This window comes from Euwallacea fornicatus, chromosome 5 (assembly GCF_040115645.1).
Source record: "Euwallacea fornicatus isolate EFF26 chromosome 5, ASM4011564v1, whole genome shotgun sequence".
Lineage (NCBI taxonomy): Eukaryota > Metazoa > Arthropoda > Insecta > Coleoptera > Curculionidae > Euwallacea > Euwallacea fornicatus.
In genome coordinates, this window is record NC_089545.1 from 557,736 (window position 1) to 581,916 (window position 24,181).

Sequence of the window (24,181 nt, forward strand, 5' to 3'; positions counted from 1 at the left end):
AAACGCCCTTTTTTGTCGCACCTTCGGGTCTTGGGTACACGATAAACGCTTAGAATTTAAATGTTCGACTGCCAAGCACGCTTTCGCATAGTTTATTTTAATGGGACACATGTACGCCTTAAAATAAAAATAGAAAAATTAATTCAAATAATTTATCGCCCTGTTTACATTTTTTCAAACACTTGCACAATCTCGCAAGTATTCTCAGAGCCGAGCAATGATGTCCTGCTTTTATTTTCAGGTTTTTCGTAAGTTTTTATTGGATATTAAATATGTCATTCTACGTATTCTTTATAATTATACGTTGCACGCAGCCAAAGACATATTTTACGGGTTATTTTCGTCCTTTGAACACGAGTTGAACACATTTTTTTTTCTCCCGCGGCTAAGTGTGTTTCAAAACCACTGGGCCCCCCTAATAATTCTCCGTGATTCAAGCTATTGCGTTACAGCAGCGCCGGGAATAGTGCTGGATTTATCGCGATTAATTAACGGAGATAAAAGCGATTTGTTAAAAAAAAAAATTCTTAGACGTAGGTAACGCACGCCTACACTCGACCGTAAGTTGAGGCATAACGTGTTAGAAGCGAAGAAAAATATCATAGAAATTCTGTGCTTTCAGATCTTTTATCAAGTCTCAATCTCGCATTACGTCGCATTCCCAGAGGTTTACGCGATTTAATAAACTCGTTAACAGTACTTAAGGAAGAACTCGGTAGGCCGTACCGCAGCTTAACTGGACGGTTTCGATGATCTATCGCTTCTTCTACGATCTACTTTGATCCCAACGCTATCGCACAATGCATCGGGAGAAATTCGGGTTGTATAAGATACCTTCCTGCTGGAATAGGTGGGTGTGAAGATCGGAATTTAATGGCGACATCGAGTTTCAGGCGGTCCAAGTTGGGCCGAGCGGTGGGCAACGGGGGGGTACACCACCGTTAGCAGCGATTCTCCTATTACGGATCCGCGATGGGGTTTTTCACGTTACTTCTCAAGTCCCTCGTATAATTTTTATTGAATTTCACGAGGTATACAATTTCATAACTTATACTCCCATTCGGCACACTTAGTCACGCAATTTGTTTGTTTTCTCACGTGCTGCGCTGTTAATCTTCATTTCCAGCCTCTCCTTCTCTCGGCACTCTCCCTCTTCCCACTTCAGCGCTATCAATAGGCGAAAATAATTTCCAAAAAAATTTTAAAAAATATATATGATCAGTTTTATCGTTTCCGATTTATCATTAAGCCCTGACTTCATCCTGAACCGACCCGATCCTTAATCAATACCTTAGATTTGTCAACATCCCAGGGCGCTCAATGAACGACTTGTATGTTCATTTCGGGCGACGATATGGATCGAATTGCAGTCGATGTTGATGTTGACTCCATTAGTGATTTATTGTTGAACGAACAGTGTTCGTTTAAGATTAAATTGAAACAGGTACAAATTTTGACGGTCCTCGTTCCCTCTAAACCACGCATAATCATTGTTATTCGCTTCGACCTCCTTCTAGAAGGTAAATACAAATTAGAACAGTTTAATACACTCAAAGACATTTACTAATGACTCATTAACATTTCCAACTAAAGCTCGTTACATTACGTACATACGTAAACTAGCACTAATTGCCGCACAAATTACATTTGGATACTTCTTGATATATCTTCAGGTTGCCTAATTAAGAAATTCTTCCTACACGAAAATATCCAATATCGATAAACTGTTGCGTTATTTTCCTGTCCCGTTTCATTATAGGACTGTCCGGAACCGTTAAATTCTTACCTACACATCTATTATGTTCAATAAGTCAGTAATAAAATAAATAAACATACATTTCGGTGGATTAATATACGGGGACTTCTGTGGGTGCCGCATAGCGCAATTATCGATACAAAACTTTTAGTACCTCACGAACATGGCTATTTTTAAGGCTTACTTCATGTCGGGTACGTACTCAGTTCATTTGCTTAAGGTCTGGCTTGAAGTACCATCGACACCATCAGTATTCCTTTGATGAGCACGTTGTACGCTGGGGTCTATTGTTGAAAGACTGCTAATGATATTTAATGAACAAATACTATGATTTATTACGATTCATACGGGATGCCTGCTGTTTCGGTAATCGAATTTCTTTGTTTGACTTCGCAATTTGCATATTATCCGACGTAATTAGTTTAACGAATTTTTTCGTTTTTTGTTCCAAAGGAGAGCACTATTATCTCTCACTGAATCGTGGAGATTAACGACTCTTCTGATTGAAGGATCGAGTAAAATTTTCATTATTTCAGAATCGATCATTTTTCAGCCGTTTAGCTCTTTCCTGCCCGAGGCTGCGACGACGACTAGTTCCAACATTTGTCGAAAGCCACTTTTACGATAATAGTTATTTTTTTGTGTTTTCTATTCGGATAAAATTATAATTTTTTTCTCATTATTACGATTATTTTCCCGAGGCCTCGTATAAATTAATAAAAATCTCTTCATTTCTGGGTAATAAATTCCTTAGGCAGCTCTTATAATTAGTCTTAAGTCGTGGTAACCTTTCGCGCACTTAGAAATTTAAATACCTCGTAAAACGAGTTATTTTTAATTATGATACATTTATTATTTGGGAAGATTTTCTAATTATGATCGTCATTATCTCTCGAATTTTTCCCTCCTTGTTATGGGAACCAGCTCGATTTCGAAGTGGTACTTTTCGTCCTTAAAATTCGTTTTTTTTTGTTTTTTTTTTATAACTTTCCGTGGGAAAATTGGACGGTGCAGCAAGCGCGGTACCCGGCAATTACTACTTTACTTTGACCAAAAGAAGTCTTCAAATCGCAATTCTAATATCGTGAATTTCCGATGAATAAGTTCAACATACCCATGTAAATTAATTTAACACTATAGAAATCCCGTTAAACACTTCGCAATTTAAGTGCAAATTGTTCTATTATAAACAAAATATTTACCCAAGTACCTCCGTAAGTAGCGGTGTCAACAATCAGTGATGATTCTCCACCCATAGAAGATATTCAATCTAATCTGTCGGTTAAATCTTTTAAAATTCAATCACTGGTTTCATTATTCCATTGAATATTTTCTCAATTTAATATTTCTTTTGCAGCGTTGCCACACTTCGAGAAACGTCCCTCCGTTTAAATGCAACTCTAGCCACCACAGTGCTGGTTTGAAGCGCAGTACACCTCTGTGCTTTCGAGATCTCCCTGTATCAACCGGCACCATCATTGGCATAGAAATTGCCCCTTCCCTTTGCCCAATGGGGGCCGAGACCTCCCCCGAGCAACAGTACTCGTTGCGGTGGAATGATTTCCATTCATCCATCCTCTCCTCATTTCGACATCTACGGGACGAGGTAAGTTTCTATTTTTTTATTAGCAAATCATGGAAAATAACCCGCACACCCAAAAGGCCCATAATATCGACATTCACAAAATTCCTGTCACCCATTCCTATTTATGTCACATAAATTACCGCCTCGTCACTATTCTAGTGACTTTTCAGCTCACTGAATTCACGATAATTATCGTATGACGAGTTTTCTCAACAACATCAGAAGTGCATTAGCTAAGTTGACTCAATGGGTTGACTCGTGATGAAGTCCATCTGGTAAAATCAGCATGGATCAGTTCGGAACCGATCACGACACGAGACACAGAAGTTCGAAGAAAAGAGAAGAGCTTGCGACAGAGCTATGAAATGGCACGTAAGTTGGATCGGTCATTTGAAACGAATTTGGAAGAGCAGAATATACCAATCGCTTCATGTTCCCTATCGGGGCCCAGGTTTGAACTCCTCAAGTGATGAAGAAGATCTTAATCCAACATTTGACAGTGCAGACACGACTAAAAAAAAGCATAAGATAAATACTCCAAATACATCGAATCGGCGCACTTCCACGAGTCCATCTTCACTCAAAACCGGGAACATTTCTTACGATCTTGAAACCCTTTGGATTGTCGTGCATTGCTTCGCAAACCTTTTTGTTTGCCCTCTGAAGGTGGAAATCTTCAGCAACCAGCTAGTATGGAACTTGGGACAACCCCATCTATCCACCAACACCGCTCCCTCTTTTCTCCCTGGTCCCGGAACCGCTTCGTCAGGATTACTCACGCACACTCATCCATTCCTGATATCATTCATCCTTCTCTTTTTCTCCTTCACGGCCTTCTCGTAGTCTCCTCCACACCATCTCCCCAAACTCTCTCCACTTCTGCTCACTCTCGGTCTCGCTCCAGCCTCCGCCGTTCTTCGCTCCCCCGCTGCCGGCTACGCCTAGAAATTGTCTACGTGGACTCGGCCAGAATCCAGATATTCGGTCTTTTGTCAGGTTACTTCAACAAAATGTCTGTTTTAGATGGGGTCAAGAATCACGAGTAAAGCTCTGCTTCAAAGACGTAAGACAAGTAGCTCATGACTGCTCTTATAAATATAAATACGATGATTTCTCAGCGGCTACCAGCTAATGGTATATAAAGAATACTTGATATGAGCCGATAATGATGGCTTACTGGCACAGAGCTGAGTCTAGTCAGACTAATGTTAAATTACCCATGTAAACGAGGCGTGCACACCTTTAATCATAATGATGTATGCGATTATTCCCAATAGCATTAAAGAAGCTAAATGCATGAAGGTTAATACCCAACATCATTGTTTTGCATTGTCATTGTCGCCTGCACCGGTGGCATGATTGGCATTGGTCATTTTTGAGTCCGAGCGGTACAATTCGGACGAACTAGTCTACCTACCGAACAATGAAGTGCTTTGAAATGCTGCTAATGGTTTTTTGTGCACTTGAACCAGTGCTTAAAGATCAAAATTAACGTGACAATGCACTTCTCGGAAGGCCTTTGTTTTTGCTACCAAATCTGCCTGTCGGACCGTGGATCATTCGGATTTTGAAAACGAAATTGTGGGCCAGTGTGGTACTGGTTTCACGGTGGGATAGGTCAAGATTGTCATGAATCATTCTTGAGATTTAGGCGTCGGGACTGCAGCACTTGTGGAGAACGTACCCTTGGAGCGGCTGCACATGGGGGGGTGGAATTTAATTCTTCTTCGAGTCCCGAGTGTCTGTAGGAATCCTGTATTGAATGCAGTTGTTGTTTTTTTAAATAAATTTTCGCCTCACCGTCCCGAAATTTGCCCCGTTCGTTCGCTCTTGTAGCCTCAACGCCTCTCGCGATACGTCCACCAGCCCATCCTTGGCTCAACAACTTTATCAGCTCCCAAGCCCATCACAATATCTCATCCTCCACCACTAATAAATCCAACCTTCAGACATTTATTACTTTGTAACATAATTTAATTACCCCCTTGTAATCGAGCAATCAGTGATTTACATTTTTTCCTTAGATTAATAACTACAGGCACTAGAGTACATGGAGATAAAGGGTAACTTACAGCGGATTGCATGACCATTAGCATGTAAACACGCTAATGGTTTTTGAAATGTTGTTGCACCTCTGGGAAACATAAAACGCAAAATAAAACATTTAAAAATGCATAAATTAATGTTAAATCTGTATATTTTATTCGTAGTTGACGTTGTCGACATGCTACGACACAGGAGTGGATATTTTGAATCTTGTGATGGCTCAATTTTGGGCCATGGTGTAGTGCGAATTCGTGGATGTTGGTATAGCAATATCACACCCCTTGCAGATAAAAAGGGGTCGGATTCAACGATTATATTATCACGTTTTCACCGAGAATGAGATAGAGTTTGTTACGTGGATTGATTGACTATGAAAGAGACGCGAACATTAGTGTCAGGTACGAATGGAGTTCTGGTAAATTCCAGTCTGCGATTAAATCTGTACATTGCCAAAAGGTTTATTTTCTCCTACAAATCTAATTTTCGGTTCGATTAATTAGAACAACAATCAATCGAAGTAAATGCATCAACCGCAAGGCGGAGCTATTTGCAAATTTCCATATTGTTATTTTCGCCATTTCCTCGCTTTGCACATCGATTGTGTCCATTTGCGCGTGAACGCTAAAAATTCCAAACTTAAACTTAATCTATATATGCAAAAAATTTAATTAAAACATGGATGAAATTAATATACCACTTCGTGCTGCTATATCCGGAATAAAACCAGCAAACTGGAAAATCTGTTAATGGTCACACTTCGATGCTCTACACGTGGACATCGAGCACGTGTGCCTCGGTACAAGGTTATCTGAGGAGCAATGAGTGCGATCCCCAATCTGCCTCGTAGCCCCACCGAGTTCTAACCTGTGAAGGCGACGGATGTTTGATCAAAAATAGATTTTAGAGATTGAGTGAAAAATGCTAAAGGACTATTCAAAGGGGCACGTAATTTTCTGACACCAATTCTTGTTCCCTCAATTGAAAAATTATTAGAATGTGATTTCCTTCACCTCCGGTCCAATCAAAACACAGTACATCGGTAACGAACCGCCCGACGTGCCGAGGACACCGAATGTTCAGTGATCCTCCATGCCGATTGCGCGAGATGACCCAACGATTAAGAGACGAATCCTCAAACGGGCACCAAAGACGTGTCTAGTCAAGACCGACTACCCTGGTCGATTTGGTCATCCTCGAGCCTGCAAGGTTCATCTGCTATAGTGGAAATTTTAACGATTTTCCGGGCCTGTCCCATCTTCGATGACGATCTCGGATGGAGTTCTGACGTGATTTCGTTGTTTCAGGAGGACTTCGTCGACGTGACTTTAGCCTGTGATGGATGTTCGTTTACTGCCCACAAAGTGGTACTGTCAGCGTGCAGCCCCTACTTCAGGAGGCTGCTGAAAGCCAACCCTTGCCAGCATCCGATCGTTATATTGAGAGACGTGCAAAAAAAAGACATGGAAAGTTTGTTAAGGTAGGTTCGTCCACAGTTGGTAAGTTGCCCATACAGGTTTGCGGATTAGAGCTTACGTTAGTCTCCTCATCGGCTCTCGCCGCCGCGATTTTTCTCCGTTCTCTCACCTTCCTCCGCACTTTTCCTCCTTCGTTCTTCACGCTTCCACTGAGTTTCCTTCAGTTCGATAGTCTGTTACTCCCAGTCAGTTCCCCATGTAGCGTTATCGAGAACCGTTAATCCTAATTGAAACGGGCGAATCTGAACCGGGCTGACTTATCAATCACCGAAGGTTAAGCCGAATATTTTAAATTAATAAACTGTAAAACTTGTTGCCCAGATTTGGTACCCGCCGGTCCAAGTGACACATATCACATGGTCCTAAGACAAAAAATGATTAAAACTTGTTATGATCACCGCTCGGTCTGTTGTAATCCTCGTTTCCATTTCGCTCGGCTAACTAGAACTAATCTACTTTGTATATGGACGTATGTAAGAATTTCGGTTGTGACATCTCGGAAAGAGAAAATAGAATTTAATTAAAAATCAAATTTATAAATATCGCCAAGTTATTTTGAAGATGTCCCCGATCGTGGACTTCGACACAGGGATTTCATGCCGTGCCCCACCAATCGCGTACGTTTAAGGTCCGGCATCTGTGTCCCTTGATCCGCGTTATGTCAGTGCTGATCTTAGCGGCGGAGGGGTGGACATCGATCAACGGCTCAGGGCGCCAAACTTGCCAACGCCGGACCTGTTCGCAATTAAGTAATGAGGCGCATTAGCAACAACAAATTCTAGCTCTTGGTTTACCTAATACCAATGGAGATCATCATACCTACATGCATAAAAGTTTCTTTACTTAAATATTAATCAATTCGAGATCGTATCGAGTTGTGACAAGTGCCCATTCCTGGGTACGTGTGACATCCTCAGGTTGAAAGTCCTTTAGATCGAGTGTGGTAAGGCGGCTCGAGTTATTGTTAAATAAAGATATATCGACCTGGTTTAGTTTTTTAATGGTACCTGGAGTGTGCACGTTAAACTAACGACGATTCCACGGGTTTCGTCCGATGAACCAAAAGGAATTCGCCATTGATTTGGCGTTGCCATTTAGACTTCGACGACCGGGATTTTCTCAATAAAATCATCGTCGTAAAGTGTGGTGAGTTATGTGAGACGTATGCTAAAAACCTCCTGATTTTATTGCTTCAAAGTCTCACATAAGCCACTTAATAATTGGATTAGCATAGATAGACCGTCCAGTGTTTGGGCAGTTTGGAATAATTTAAAACTACACGGGTCTCGATAACGCTTTTTTAGGGAACTAATGAGATGCAGATAAATATTGGCGGTCATTTGCAAATTTAGTATTTCTACCAATTAAAATGCTGTGTATCAGGTGAAACTAGATTAATTTCGAGAAACCTTCCGATTTTGTTTTATTGCCCCCTTATACGGCAGAGATGAACCGTATCATTTATTTTATAGAGCCTGATAAATATTCAGCGGTTTACATCTTGGCGAGAAAGTGTGTAAATTGCATTTTAAATTACATCCTATAAGAAAGCTTTTTTTCACAATTGAAGTGCCATAGTAATCATTTTTCCTTTTTTTTTCTTTTTTTTCTTTTTTTTTCTTTTTTTTTTTTTTTTTTTTTTTTTTAATTGCGATATGGAAAGTTATTTACGGACTTGTTAGCGAGTTCGGTTGGCACGTACAACCGTCGAACAGCAAAAACAAACCTTGATGTAATTTGTTAATTCGTTTCAGATTTATGTATAACGGAGAAGTCCACATAGGACAGGAGCACCTGACCGATTTTTTAAAGACTGCACAAATGCTCCAGGTGAGGGGGTTGGCGGACGTGCCCGCCGGTGCTGCAGGGCAAAGACTGACTACCACTACTACCACCACCACCACCACGACTACCTCCGAACAAAAGATCTCACCAGTAAGTACCGCCAGCGGCACTGCCGACCTTATGCGGGGGGAGCGAGGTTGGGCGACGGCCTTGGCCGCCAGACCTGTCAAAGTCGGTCCTCGCGAGTGTACTCGAATTCTGGATCAGACTTTCCAAAAAAAAAAAAAAAAAAACAATCGAGAGGACGTCCTCTGAGCCACATTTGTAGGATTAATGCGAGATCTCGAAGGTGAATTTAGAGTTAAAATCTGTAGATTGGGATGAGAAAGGGCTCCGCAGAACCGGCGTACTTTTTGCAAAATTTTCTCGAGTCCATTTCTTCGGCGTTCCTCAACGCTGGACTCTCAACATTTTCGTTGGAATTAACGAAAAACTGCATCAGACGACTTTCCACCGACTTTCCAAACGGGCCGAGGCGGTGTCGCAACTTGTTCTGAGGTATCCGAGAGGCCTACAGTAGAGCTTTCTCAGTTCACGCTTCGATGTTAGAAAGTCCGCTGAGGGGTGGCGGAGGGCGAATGCCACGTTTTCAGAATTACCAAACTGCGTATGAGGATTTCTGAATCGATTCACGTTCCACGTTAGTCATAGGTGCAGTTGAAGGCGGAACATGCCACGGAATTGGATTCTGAGAATTTGAATTTGTTGAAAAGCGAAAAAAGAAAAAATCAAATGTGAAATATAATTGGTTTTCACGGACCTACTTTTCTGAGTATTTGATTTTTTTAGTTTTTGATAGACATGCCGCGTGGCGATTTTCGTGGCCGGTAGATCCAGAATATTCAGTTGCACTCGGCGTTGCTTGGAAAAAATTGCATACTGAGACTAAAAAGACATAAAAAAAAAATTAAAAAAATGTTGAGTTCAACTGAAAGTAGCAAAATGAAAAATTCAGCCGAAATGAGCCAGTTCAGTGAATAAAATTTATCCAACACTAAATGTTAACTGCCTAATCTAAATAATATCAGCGCTAATGTGGGATATATTTATAGGAGTGAAACCGTACTAATATGCGAAAAAATATTCTAATAAATACCTACTAGTTATTAACCGGGCTACATAAATTCGGTTCTATGGGAATCTAACGACTTTATAAATAAATCACTTGGCCACCTTAATAGCAATGGTGACCAGACTATCTATCGTCTGCCATTTTTATGGGCAGGTGTGCAACATGGCTGATGGTAACTAACACCATTTCGGCCGCCATTGTGAAATTCCATTTATTACATGTTTCTATATACTTATTTATTTTAATTGGAGGCGATTAGGCCACACCTGTGCTTTTGCCAGCACCGTTTCTTATTTCAACTTTTACAATTCCCAATTTTTCTATTTACCAAATTCGAGAACTAAAACAAAACACGTTTTTTTCCATTAATAAATACTCGTTTTCGGTAGATTGAAGTCCTCTCGAACCGAATTTTAGCTTAATATGTGACTTCGCTGCGGCCGAGCTTTGGACGGTTTCAAAAGCTCAAAATGCGTCATAACGTGGAGGATTTAGGGACGTTTCGCGTGTTTTTTTTTATTCGCACATTTCGGATAATAAGTCCTCACTGAGTGATTTATTTGGAAGAAATTACAAAACCAGTAATTATCCGGACGGCAATTATTATTGAAAATTAACATACCACAGCCAAAAAGCCAAGGTTGCAGCGATCAGGTTTGGCCAGGTAATAATATATTTAAATTATTTAGTTAAATTAAAATTACTGATGTTAAAATATCATTTACACATGCTTTATTTATTGAAGTTATAAGAGCTGATTACGTGTTAGTTCGAACTGGTCTAGGTTTCAAATGCTTTTGCATACCTACATGCGTTCGATAAGCAAAACCAGGCGTATCACCCGCTTATTCAGATTATTTCACGGCTTATGTCTTTTTGCGGGCATTTCTTATAATTGATTGCTCGTTTATTATTATTACATTAAACGATTTAGCTTAAAATTGCTCTTTGGCGAAAAATTGGGCAATTTTGTGATGGAAAATTCGAGCAAACGTGCGATGCGAACATGGTTGCCTACTGGTTTTCGAGCTGGAAATAATATGACAAATGAGGGGAAGTTGTCAAAATGCAATACGTAAATGAAACGACGGCGGCTTTACCTAATACGAACGCTGTGTCCCGGATTGGCCTTTAAGTGGCGTACCGGCTCCTTTACAGTAGCATGACTACTAGTAAAAAAAGCAAGATCGACGTTATTAAAAATAGTCATGAGACCTTTTCTCGCCGAAATATGAATGATTCAGAAAATTATACTTATTTTAAAAAACTGTGACGTACCGTATTTTTCGTCTAAATGTTCAGGGTCGCACCGATGAGGATGCTACTGGCGAAATTAAAGTCACCATTTTTCCTTGAAAAAAACTCATTTTATGCTCCCAAATTTTCCAAAAAACATTTAGCGCCGCAATAGATTTTCAGGGAAAAACCTTTTAATCGCCCTGTACATATCTGAGACAGGAAGCAGCATCCGGCCGATGTTCGTTTTAAGTTTTTTTTCTTAAAATAATGCACAGATTCCCCGTCTAAATTTTTGACGCACTATTACGAAAAACCTTGCACACAAGGATAATACGCGATAACATGCGTTAATTATATTCATACCAATGTGATAATCGTATCTAAAAATTATAGAAAATCTACATCATCTGACAACGCAGCACCAGCACTCATAGTCTCAGCATCGCTGTACATACATACATCGGTATCCGGTATACCCATAATACTCGGTAAAAGCAAAATACCGATACCGGACGAATGAAATATGAAATGAATCATCCGATTCTTAACTCGCGCTTCCCCCATTCTGCTTTCAATCACACTTGCAAGCAGAGAGGGCGCCACAAGTTAAATAATGCTCGATTGTTCCGAGTTCGAATAGACTGTCCCGAAAATCCGAACGGAATTTAGTTTTGTAGCGCATTCCGAGGGGACAGAGAGCACGAGGTAGCAATGCGGACCTGCACCATCTATTATAACTAATATGCGGTTAAGGACGTGGAAGGGTTCGTTTGAACCCCGTTTCGTTCCTCCCTTAGGGAAAAAAAAAAAAAGAAAATTTCACGAAATTGAATATGAGCTTACGAGGCGTGTTAGTCTTGCCGCAAGAAAAATGGATCAAATCAATTTATTCCTCGTGACAAACACATCTGCGTTGCTTTACGCCTGTCCATGCCCAAATCTATTCTCTATCTTTCCTCTAATAATATTGTTAGTTGGCACCGGTGGAACGACCGCAAACCAAATTTACTTGCAAATTACCATTCAGTAATTTATTGCTTAATTTATATTCATCGCGCCTACTTTTTCAACAAACGCGAAAAATGCCGAATTTAAGAAATTTGGATATTATCGTTAATTCCACGTATCGAAAGCAATGCGAATTTAATTAAAACGTTGAAATTGTGGCCGTTGTTCAATGCGAGCAAAAAAAAACGCCGATCCGAAACGATCCGTGATCGTCCGAAGTTAGCTAATTCCCGTTTAATTCGTTCCAGAACTCGTCCTCCTTGCCGTGGGCCACAGACCGTCCAGAAGCTCTTCGAGAGGGTGGCGACTCGCCGCCCCCAGCCAAAAGGTCGCGAAGTTCCGAAAGGGATAGTTTTCCAGATAGAGGGCGCAGTCCTTCCCGAACTAATAACGAGGAAACGGCTGAATCCCTCCTAGGGCAGGCCTTAGAAGGGCCGCCCAATATCTCTGTAAAAGAGGTGAGCCATCTTAATTTCCGGATACATAAATTTATGCTCTAACGAACCGATTGGAAAGTTTGGAACTTTATCGTGCTCTTTGTTCCTCTTCGTAGAAGTCCAGCAATATTTCCGAGTCCCCGAACCATCCTCAATCGACTTGCGAAGATAGCAATAGCTGCGATACTGCCCTCAGTGAACACGGCGATGGAGAGCCGATTACTCCAAAGACTGAACCTTCGGATTATCCCAACATGCTCGACGAGCATAATCCCTTTCACACCAATGGTGGGCTCATGGATCCGTCTAGAACAGCGTCTTTTCCAGGGGCTTTGCTGGGACTCCAAGGTCGGTTTCGCATTCACGAGTAGCCGGCAGAATGATGTAAAAAATCGAAATGCTGCCTGAGCTTGGCAGGTGTTGGTTTAGCTCGAGTTTTATAGTTCAATAAAATTAATTTTCTTTTTAATTTTGCGACAATCAGCTATTTTGTGTATAGAAAATGGTTGTTTTCGTCTTATCTTGAAATTACCGAGTTACCGGACTATTGTCGAGAAGCTAACCAGTACCGACCTAAACGGGTTATGATAAGGTTTAAGTGTGTTTTTTGGTTAGTTGTTTGATGTCCGCAGTAGCATGTAAATTTAACAGCACAGTCTTGTTGGTTACAGGTCTTACTGGACTCATGCCTGGTCCCTCTGGAATGCATGGAAATTCGAACGATTTCGGTGAGTAATTTTCTGCACTTTTCCATACTTCAACTCCGAAGGCAAATTTGTCAAAGAAGCCGCATCTTGCGTTTTTTTTTTGTTTTTTTTTCGCAAAATGTGCTTTAGAGACAGCAGCGCCATTGCGGCAAAGCGCTGTGTAGTGTTTTACAATTCGTGAGGACTTCCCCGCTAAATTTTGCTGCGATCGAATAACGCACTGGACGGCTACCATAAGACCCGCACCTAGGTACCCATTGAAAAACAATTCAATGCAAGTAGGTAGGTACCAAAATTCCCTCTCACTGTCCGCACAAAGAGAAAAATTAACCGTAATGCGTTTTTATTCTCCACACGTACCGAGAGTTTAAAAATGTGCCCGCACAAAGCGAAGGGCCCAAAAGGCAGGGCATAAAGCCCTACAAACTATGAAAAGCGTTCGGTCCGGGAAAAAGTGACATCTGCCAACAGACAAAGGCCCAACTGTAATAAGTGAGAAAACTTTTATATGTTTGAAATTTTTAGTTTCATTTTTGCCTGGATGGAACTCTGCAATAACGTCATGTTAGTGTTGGGCCATTTCTGAAAGTGACGCTGACAAATAAAGTGTAAAAGTTTATATATTTTTCAGTTTATGGGAAAAGTCAAGTGCCTAAAGCCGTCGACGCGTTCTAATAATTGTCTATAAACGTTTAATCTCCACGGAAAAATTTAATTTTTTTTTTTACCATGCAACCGACACCTATAACCCCTACTGCCCTCCAGGTATACTTTCCACATGTATGCTTTACCCAAATCGAATCGAAGTGCTTGAGGGTATTGCCAAAAAATCCATCCCCGTCCTGATACGAATTTAATCTATCGTTAGGGGGGGTGAGTTTGTAAAGCCCAAGTGCACGAGCCGTTCAAAATCGTTAGAAGACCTCGCAGTGCGTAAATAATCCTAAATGTTCGCTTCTGCAATTGATCGAACTGTTAGGAATGCCCTCCAGGAAGGATAAGGGACGCTTTGATGGGATAGTAGTTTCGATGTGGATGATTATCAGGGTCGAACTTGTTAATCGCGTACAGTTAGGCTTTAATCTGTATTGAAAAGGGTCTGCCTAATTTAAAACCCCTAAAAAATTGCTCCATTTACCTGTTTGGGCATATAGGGTTTGTTTCTTGCGCAGGACCGTAATACGCCGTAATGAAGTACTCTCATTACTCTGACGCTTAGGGCGATTCGAAATGAAGTCCGTATCTGTGCGTCCTTACAGTCAGCACTTGCGTTCGTTTTACCCAAACAGATCCGTCCGAATCCAGGATTGGTCTATTGATTTATACCACGTGTCCGTTTTGATGACTGCTTTGTCCGTGATGGGGCCAGCGTTAATTTTTTGGCTGGGAGACACCTGAAAGAAAATCCCATTTGTCCCAAATCACGATCTGGACCAAATCGTAATTCACAATTTACTGTTAAGTTAACGGTCATATAAGTAATTGATTTAAATTGGAACAATTACAGTAATTATTCTAAACTCGTTAAGGCATTAAAGTGCAGTACTTCGGTCAATTGTTTCAACCATTTAGAGATACGGTTAATGAATAAAGAATTGTTCCTTCGTACAGGGTCCCTAAGGGTTAATTCGATCCGGCATGCGTGGTTTAAAATCTGGAAGCGTCCTAAATTTTATTGAACCCTTCGGTGGAGCCATGGCGACTCTGTTTTCCAAAAACCGGCATGAGATTGAGATCCGGCTCCTCAGAGGCGTGCGAAGCAATAAAAAGTTGCTGAAGACGTTAATTACCTGAAGCGAGACTGATATAGGTTGCAACACTCTTAACCATTCGTTGTAGGGACGCCTCTGATCTCTGGCGTTTTAATCGAATTTGATTTTAGTTATTTTAACATGTTTGCAATTTTTCTGTTCGAAATCGAGCGAAGTAGCGCATCGAGACCCCGCAAGAAATAGAAAAAATAAATAAATAAAATGCGCGAAAACACGGAAAAAAGACGATATAAGTTGGATCGCTTATATAGATGTAGATTGCTCCCGCTTATCAATCTCAGCGAATACCGCCCTGATTTCTGGTATTTTTGGCAATATAGATTTTCTAATGCCAGCCATGAATTTGTAATACGGGCGCCACCTCCCCGTGCGTAAAATCACACCCATGCAGCTTTGATGGCATCCGAGGTGTGAAGGAAAAATTCAACATTTCATTGACTATTAATTAGACCGTGGTTTTTACGGCACGTTTTATCAGCTAGTCCAAAGCAGTCTCAGTTTGGTAAAATGCTGCGAGAATTTTCTCAAAATCATCTAGAAACGTCACGGAACCCGAAGGTGGTTCAGAGATGATGTTGTCAATATCGCTAGTCTTTGCTGGGCACTAAAGAGCAGTCGTGATTTTGCCGTTTTGCTGTTTGGTTATGTACGGAGTTTTTGAATTTTTTCAAACGTTTGCTACTACTCTTTTCACAAACTATATACTATTACGCGTATACTATTCATACAGTATCCATGTACACGTAATAAACTATATGATTTCGTGACTCGTTTAATGGGCATATGCCATCAAATTTTTCGACGAATTGAGTTGCTCAATCCGTATCAGTCGGTAATAGAGGGCGTTGTTATTCCAGTTCGTGCTTGGACGCTATAAACGCACATTTATTACTTTATGTTCGATAAAAGTCCCATTGCTTCGGTATATTTTAAGAAATTACCTCGAAGCCTTTACGGTTCTCCCCTATGGATTGCCTCTCTCGTCCTTCTCCGTCCCGATCCAGGCAGCATATTAGAAAAGAACGGAAGCATCTTTTTTATTTCGTTAATGTCTTGAACGGTTGCATGTCCGCCAAAATTTAATGCAAAGTACTCATGCCACGTAAAAATTCTCTTTCCCCCCTTGGGCCATTAGTTTCTTTTAATAGGGCTCACCTTGGAGTCAATAAGCCTGATTGAGCTTGGTCTTCGTTACAGAAGCTCAGAGAGGTATCCAATTGTTTTATTACAGCTTCTTCGTTCTCTCCATTAAAATAAACAATCCCAAGACAATTCTCGATCAGCCCGAGAAGCCATAACATTTTAGGAAATGATACAATCAGAATTTATCGCCAATAAACATGGCTAAATAAGCGAAAAAACGAAGCTGGAAATGGTGGCAAAAGGACGTTTAGGGAGCGAATAACTGACTGGAAAGCGCGTCTGGATTTCTTTATGGAAATATTGAGGATAATTTTATAAAGTGATAGCAATCTGGGTTCATTCCTTGGAAGATCTAGGATCCCTCATAATTTGAAAGACGACTGGAGAGTCGTGGAAATTTCACGAATGCACTGTTTTTCTTCGGAAGACTTCGAGAGGTCACATTTTTGAATCCGAGAAAATCTGTAGGTATGCAGGGTGGGAATGAGAAAACGTTTGATGCTCATGTGGTATTGCCCTATGCGCAATTAAAGATCAATCAGACTTTTTCAATTTTAACGGAGAATATCGGAATTGCGAGTTGAAGACGAAGATATGTGCATTTTGGACGAGCTTAACTCGGTTGGCAAGACACGTCTGAAAGGAAATCTGATTTTCCAAAGAACTCACAAGCCGGCCTATTCACAAACAGAAAATAGAATCATTCAGGATTACAAGTTGCATAGACCGCCGAATAATTCTTTGATGAGCCGAATTGTGGAAAATCTGCAGAAATAATTGAAAGAACCTTCGCAATCGACGTCAAAGGTTTTCTATTTTGGGATTTTTGATGAAGGGCTTCAACATAGATAATTTGTTGTTCGCTTAATTAGGGGCGCAATCGAATTGCAGTTAATCCGCCTCTGCCTCGATCAATTTCCCACTTTTTCTCACCACCCGAAGCTTTATTCTTTTGTTCTATCTTCAAATTGCGCACAGAGTTTTAGCTCTAATAAACAGCTCGCATTGTCTGTTTTCGTCTTGCTTCTATATCGATATTCCGGCACTGCCATTATCTCTCCCCCTTTTTCTATTTCCGATTGAACGTATAAAGGGGTTCGGCTGGGATTGTTCTAATATGGCAAGGAAACCCGAACTCGCTTACGAAGCAAAACTGAGACGGCACGAGGAACTTTTACGCTATTGTAGTAATATATTACTTAAATGTTCAACTAAAACTAACTAAAAGTGCAGCGAAACCTTTGGCATTTCAGATGCCATCAGCAGCCGCCACGACCGAGCAGTACTTCAAGATCAGCAGTACTTGCACGATGAGGCTTCGACGGACCTTCGATATAATATGAAGTACGAATGTCCACTTTGCGAGAGAGTACTCAAAGACCTGATTACGGCCAGGATGCATCTGGATGAACACTATCCCAGAGAAAGCCTCTTTTGTCCGGTACCCAATTGCAGGCGACAGTTCGCGCATCCGAATTCAGTGAGGAACCACATGAGACAGAAACATTTCAAAGAGTGGACAATTATGAAACAGATAAAATGGACATTGTAGATCCTGTCCTTTCGTGGGCGTTGCCGCTTTATTTTCCGATTTAAAAGGTATCATAAACTAGATTTGCAACGCCCAAACGTTTACGGGACGTGAACGAGATTAAGCGCTCGGTACATACACATATCGTATAACGTATAAATAGCAGGTGAAGTTCCTCTCCATTTAATACTCGATTTTGCGCTCCGTCTGGTAGGCAACCAAGTATACCTTGGTTCGGCTGTGTAATCAACGACACGTGCGAAGGACCTACGTAGAATTCTCATTGCCCAACTGAAATTGGGCAATTGGGGCTATTGAGGACCTATGTGATAAATAGTGCTAAATGTAAGATATACGTACTGTCCTGGAATAAGTGTGTTACTTTTATTCACACCATCTGTATAGCATTGACGTGTAATTATTTTCTGTTGTTAAAACATGTTACGACGTAATCAATGATATTTTTGAGCCTTGTTAGCTCATAAGTCACGTGATTGAACTATAATAAAATCCGTAAAATATCACATTGACGAATTATTGATGTCCCGAAAACAGGAGAAGGTGTTAAGACGAGACCCTCGTCGGGAAAATATCGACCTCAGTGCTTGTAAGAAATTTTCGACTCGATAGTATGGATGTCCGCAGGTGAAACGGGAAAAAATTCTTCGCCAGCATTCAAAGAAACCCCCACCGACCTTTTTTCGATGTCTAAGTTTGCTTCCTTAAAACTCTAAAAAAGATTTTCCAGAATTTTCCCACTCGAACCGTTCCTATAATTTATTTTGTAATTTTATTAATTTTCAGTGTCGAGAAGATCCCTAGACATGATGCGAGTTCGAGCCACAGATCCCCGTCCTTGTCCCAAATGCGGCAAAATCTACCGATCTGCGCACACCCTTCGAACCCACCTGGAAGACAAGCATACGATATGTCCCGGCTATCGCTGTGTCTTATGCGGGACCGTCGCCAAATCCAGAAACTCTCTGCACTCGCACATGTCGAGACAACATAGAGGAATCAGCACGAAAGATCTCCCGGTTTTGCCCATGCCATCTCCGTTCGATCCGGATCTGGCCAGCCGGTATGAATGTCGTGGTCAAGTTTAGTATTTAGCGTTTCACGAGTAGTTTTATAGGTTACTGGCAAAAGCTGGCGTGAAGATCAGCCCCGCAGAACTAAGAGCTCGCGCCTCACCGACGGGGCCAAGGCGTTCAGATGTGAAGCTGGATGCCAAAAGTGCCTATTCCGGAGAAGCATCCGAAGCAGGCAGCTCCATATGCGGGGACAACGACCCGGAAGACCTCACGATGTCCCAATCCAGGTACGGGGCGTTTGATTTCGCCATGTCGCCGCCCTTAAGTCACCATAACAATTTTAAACCGAGCAGATTTAATGCGTCCGGCCCGGCCGTGGCCGCAAAGAGCATAGATTCCCTTCAACACCTCTCCAAAGAACCTTATCCCGCCCCTTTGGCACCTCCCGTCTCTAGTACTAACAGCACTGGATCTGCAATCCTGGACACATACCTGCAGTTTATCACTGAAAACAGCAGTATGATGGGGATGATGAATCCCGAGCAAGCTGCAGCTGCCATGCAAGCCGCGAAGCTCGCACAGTTGAATGCGATGGGTATGGACAAGGTGGCGCAGCAACACTTCCTCGAAAAGATGCATCAGCAGATGCAGACCGCTAATGACCTGATGATAAAGCGGGGTGATGATATTAGACGCGGAGACAACGAGATGATGATAACCGATCGGGGAGATCAACACGATGAAGCTGAGTCTTCCGGAGGCGAGGAAGACGATTACAGCGATGAAGAATTGGAGCCTGAAGTCGTTAAATCCGGCGATTAGAGCTGGAGCAAATAGTTATATTCGGTGAGCAGTCGCCACAGTTCTTGCCATAGTGTGTATAATTCCATCCCAACTACCTCAGTTCAATCTCGTTAGTATAATATTTGTTGTTTCCTGTTTTAATTTAAAATGCGTAATCAGAGTTAAGATTTACACTTTTAGAGACCGAGAAAATATAATTCCATCCGTCTACCTCAAACTTTAGTATAGTGAGCACGTGCAAGATAATAAGGGTTAAAAGTGTATACGGTAATTTAGATGAAACTTGTTTATACCTCTACAGTGCATTATTATAAATAATAGTATAACTAAACTTTGATGTTTTTAGATGCCTCTAGTAGATTAGCGAGGGTGTTTCGACGAGGAACATCGTAGTATCTGCCTCTCTAAGTACGATATAGATGACTTGAAGTTGCGATGGGTCTTGGGAAGAGCGACCTCCTCGGTAAATTTCACTTAGCGCATACTACAGTTTTCGTGATTAAAGATCGTTTACGCCGTTCGGACTGCTCATACAATGTCGTGGCACTGTTGGTTTCACATTCCTTTGGCATTTTATAGCATTTTATCTCGGCGATCATTAATGCCAAGACACATTTGATTGATACTTGCTGAGCGTGTATCGATAGCTAACGGTCAATCGTTGACGTCTGCCGAGCAAGTGGGCCGTCGAACGCAGGAGGGAAATGTCCTTCCAAAATCAGTTTTTACTGCGGCTCAATGACGAAATTCAATTAGCACCATTTAATTTGTCCAGGGAGAGCTCTATTGGTTGCTCCCGTGATCAAAACTTCGTGGTCGCCAAAAAAATTGTTTAGATATTAACGAGGCGAGGTAGGAATTTTTTGCCGCTCTTCTCTCCTCGTGGTTTACTGCCGGGGCTTTCCGCACGCCCTGCGACCTCCCCGCCAAATTCTATTCTCTGGTTTGCAAGACCTCGGTTACGAGACAACGGGCGTCAAGACCTCAAGGAAAAAATCCTGCTATGCGGAGTGCAACACATCGTCGTGGAGGTATTTCAGGGGGCGATGGTATTCTGTGAAATACTTTAATGGCGGTCGGGAACGCACAAATTTTCGACACACTAGTTGGCAAAGTTGCACAGTTTCCTCACGTGTTGCAGCTTCGCTCCTGTGCCTCGAGGTAAATTGTCGAAATTACGTACACCCATTTTCTGCACGACCCTTTATCGCGAAGTGTCCAAATCGTCCCTGGCCGTGTCCAGAACGTTATGTTTTTTGGGCCGTGCGCTATTATACGCTTCGCATATCTGTTCGAAACGCTCCGTGCGATATGTGACATCTATTGCGATGTTTCCGAATCTTTCGCGGTTTTAGTGAAATTTGCAAAAATATTGACGCAAATCAAGGAAGTCCCGTCATCCTATACATTCTGGTTGTTTGTGCTATGTGGTATCATACATACTCTGGTTTGCAATTTACGATGCCGTGACCGAGTTCAATCCATTTCAATAGTTTTGTTGCAATTTTCCATTTCGAAATTTTCTCATGTGCATCGGAAATGATGCGCGTTGCCCCGCGTGCTCGCCGGCATTTCTTCAGGGCTTCGCCCCGGGCAGTGGCGGCCCGCGAAACGCCTCCACGGCGGTATGTTTCGTCCCGTGTAAGTGTTACATGTTTTCTGGATATTTAGTTATTAAAAAAAAAAAAAAAAAAAAAAAAAACGTTTCGATGCGCGAAGCAGGTGCGAGCGCTCGAATTTGCCGAGCTGTCGCCTTCCGGGCCTGGAAGAATTTCAAGTCGCATCCATCGTCCGTGAAACAGAAATACCTAAAAAACCCTTTTACTTTAATGGCAATAAGGTATGGAACAATCTGTACTGATTTAAACGCGAATGTTCACATAACAGTTCGACGTAGCCGTGCGATAGAAATCGTTGATGTCGCCACAGCAAAAGTATACAAAACAAAGCCATCTTAATGACAGGTAAAAATGGTACAAAACCGTTTTGCCTTCGCCATAATAAATATTTTTATATGTAACTTTAAAAAGTTATAAGAGCCCGCAATTTTTCGAATACATACCCGTACGTTATAGCTTCCATGTCTAAATAATGCTTCCGTTAAAAGCAATTCGTAGATGTTACAATCAAATATATTTAGTATACTATACTGAAGAGTGGTATTTATATTAGTAATAGGACTTTGTTGATTGTCACTCAGGTACTCGGATAATATCACTTGTATAACCAAAGTACAAAGTCTCCTTATCACTCACGAACAAAATATAGAGCCGCTGCTGTATAGCTGCTAGGACATGTTTTCCGATAGGTCTATAGAGAAATAACCAAATTTGCACTTTTTGCTCTTTTTGGCTCTAGATAATCTTGTACTTACTGCAATAAACGTTGATTTACTGCTTATTCAGTTTTGGCATCGCCCGGTTTTTATAAAACCTTTTATAAACTACGCTAAGTTAAATCTATACATATACACTTAAACGTTAGCGTTAAAACTATTATAAATATGAATTAGGTTGTTTGTTAATTATTGTATAAGGATGATGACTAGGCGTAGATTTACCTATTATTATTGTTAATGCCCTATATACCATTAGGAATCAGCACTTAAAAGAATATTAATTAATACTTATGTATTCTTAATCGGTGAGTTTTCATTGCGAAACGTTTGTTTTGTAACCTAACACGGGTCAGTTTTGTGGTTTTTTTTATTGGTAATGAGTTTATTGTTTAAAGTAACATTGTACATAGATATTTGTCTATATTGTGAATTGTTACACTGATTAAATGTTCGCCTGTAGGCGTCGATATCCTCATTATTTATTAATTTTTAAACACACTTTGTATTAATTTGTAACGTATTATTTTTTATTCATATACATACTTATTAGTTTATTGCTAATTTCTCAGGGTTTGGTTAGCATTTCATACAGAATAGTGACCTAAAATACTATTTATTCCTGCCTACCTCAACAAATAAGTAAATACCTAGGTAACGTAATGTGATAACCCCCAATTTGTTTCGATTTGCAATTTTTGTCTTTGATCCCGCCATTCGATTCGAGTAGCCATCTCTTCCGCCACACTCCCAACGCGAAAACTTGGTCTTATGGATATTCGAAAATCTGGAAAGCAGGAAAATTCCAGAAAATTTTACTTCCGCCTCGCGCCCCGTTTCTGCCGAAAGTGGTGCGACCGCTCCGATTCGAATCCGGTCACCGAACGGAGGACTGAAGGACAGACGATAAATCATTGCAAGCACTTCGTGTGCCACCTCTTGGAACTGATTCAGTTCTCTGTTGTGTTACGACCTTGTCGGGCCCAGTTTCGTTTTGGCCCCTCGACCCCGGCTGCGTTTCCGAAGGGCCAGCGGGTAGGGATGCCTCCTGCCAGATTTACGCATTCCACAAAACCACCCAATTTTACTTTGCCCTCGCGTTTTAATCGTGCGTTTCCGCCCCGCGTTATTACTCCAGTATCGACACTACAAATACCCCAATAATACAGAACAGTGATCCCGTACTCAGGAATATTTTGATTTGATTTTAGTGCCATATTTTTATACTCCATGACCTATAATAGTGAAAAAGAAACTTCCATAGTGGATATATTAGTAGTAGTAAGAGACTCAATATAAGCGCAGTAATAAGAAATGCAAATAAATGGAAGATTTCGTTCCTAACAATACGGTTCTCCAACAATAAACATCGCCTAGGTACTTAAATAATACTCAACGTGTACATATTTACGTTTTTCCCCTCTTGTATAAATAAGTGACTTTCCAGTTGTGGAGTATTGTTGGGGAATCGGGTGCCTTCTGAATAAAAAGCTGCAGCCACGTCTTCGTCACCGAAGGCGGAGAGCTGAGAAGAGTTCCTAAAAATTGTCCCTAGCACGGTAAAATGTTATAACTATCTATATGAAGTAATCAGTAATCTTAACTACCTTTAAATGCCTGAAGTAGGTTCCGTGAATAGTGGATGTGGCAGCCGTTAGACCTTTTTTCCAGAATTAGAGTTGTAAAAGTCTGTAACAATTTTGCGTTGTATTCCAGTCTTTTGAAGCTTCAAGTTGCCTCAAAAATGGTATTTTTTTATTAAGTTTCACGTAATAGAAATTAAGGAATTGAAGCTATCGGTAGCGAACTCATTATGTAGAGGAGTTATTGTAGGTACGACCGCAATTTTAGCATAGACAAGATTCGTAATAAGTACCTACAGAAGTTTGTAATTTGCATTTCTTCGTTCTTATACGTTTTATTTGTACATTTAAATTCGATTTGCAATGAGAGTTGAAGAGCGAAACATCAGAAAAGTATACGGTGTTTGTTGCCCCAAATTTTCTGTTTTTCGTTAGAGGTAGGTGCAATAAAACTCTTGTTATTAAATAAGTTTTTAGATGTTAATTTTTCGCATTTTTGCCATATTATTACGTTATTAATACTTTTGTGTATCATTTATATTTGATAAATATAAAAAGACTTAAATATAAAGAGTTATTTTATTGGGCTACGAGCGGCGCGCACCGGAAATTAACAAGAGGGAAAACAACGAGGAAATTGGTATTTTTTAGCAAAATTTTCCTCTTTGGAGATTCTGCGCGTGCCGTCATGGCGACCCTACAGGGAGTTGTAATTTAAACGTTGACGTTACGATCACTTTTCGGTCGCTGGCGCGGGACAACAAGAAGTGAACAAGACCAAACGTGAAGTGCAACATATAAACTTAAAC

General features: G+C 41.0%; 1 protein-coding gene across 6 annotated transcripts in view; it reads left to right on the forward strand.

The window, feature by feature from the left end:
* Nucleotides 1–23,943, forward strand: part of ab (abrupt) — a 29,381-nt gene extending 5,438 nt beyond the window's left edge. For 4 of the 6 annotated variants that reach the window (XM_066282593.1, XM_066282595.1, XM_066282592.1 and 1 more), the window contains exons 2-9: nucleotides 3,114–3,362; nucleotides 6,692–6,864; nucleotides 8,617–8,797; nucleotides 12,275–12,484; nucleotides 12,580–12,811; nucleotides 13,135–13,191; nucleotides 18,421–18,697; nucleotides 18,752–23,943. In XM_066282593.1, coding sequence (XP_066138690.1) covers nucleotides 3,267–3,362; nucleotides 6,692–6,864; nucleotides 8,617–8,797; nucleotides 12,275–12,484; nucleotides 12,580–12,811; nucleotides 13,135–13,191; nucleotides 18,421–18,697; nucleotides 18,752–19,472 — 1,947 coding nt within the window. In that variant the 5' untranslated portion in view covers nucleotides 3,114–3,266 and the 3' untranslated portion in view covers nucleotides 19,473–23,943. Of the gene's footprint in view, nucleotides 1–1,368; nucleotides 1,521–3,113; nucleotides 3,363–6,691; nucleotides 6,865–8,616; nucleotides 8,798–12,274; nucleotides 12,485–12,579; nucleotides 12,812–13,134; nucleotides 13,192–18,420; nucleotides 18,698–18,751 lie in introns of those variants that run through there. The other 2 variants (XM_066282598.1, XM_066282597.1) reach the window with 2 other exon arrangements.
* Nucleotides 23,944–24,181: the final 238 nt, after the last annotated feature.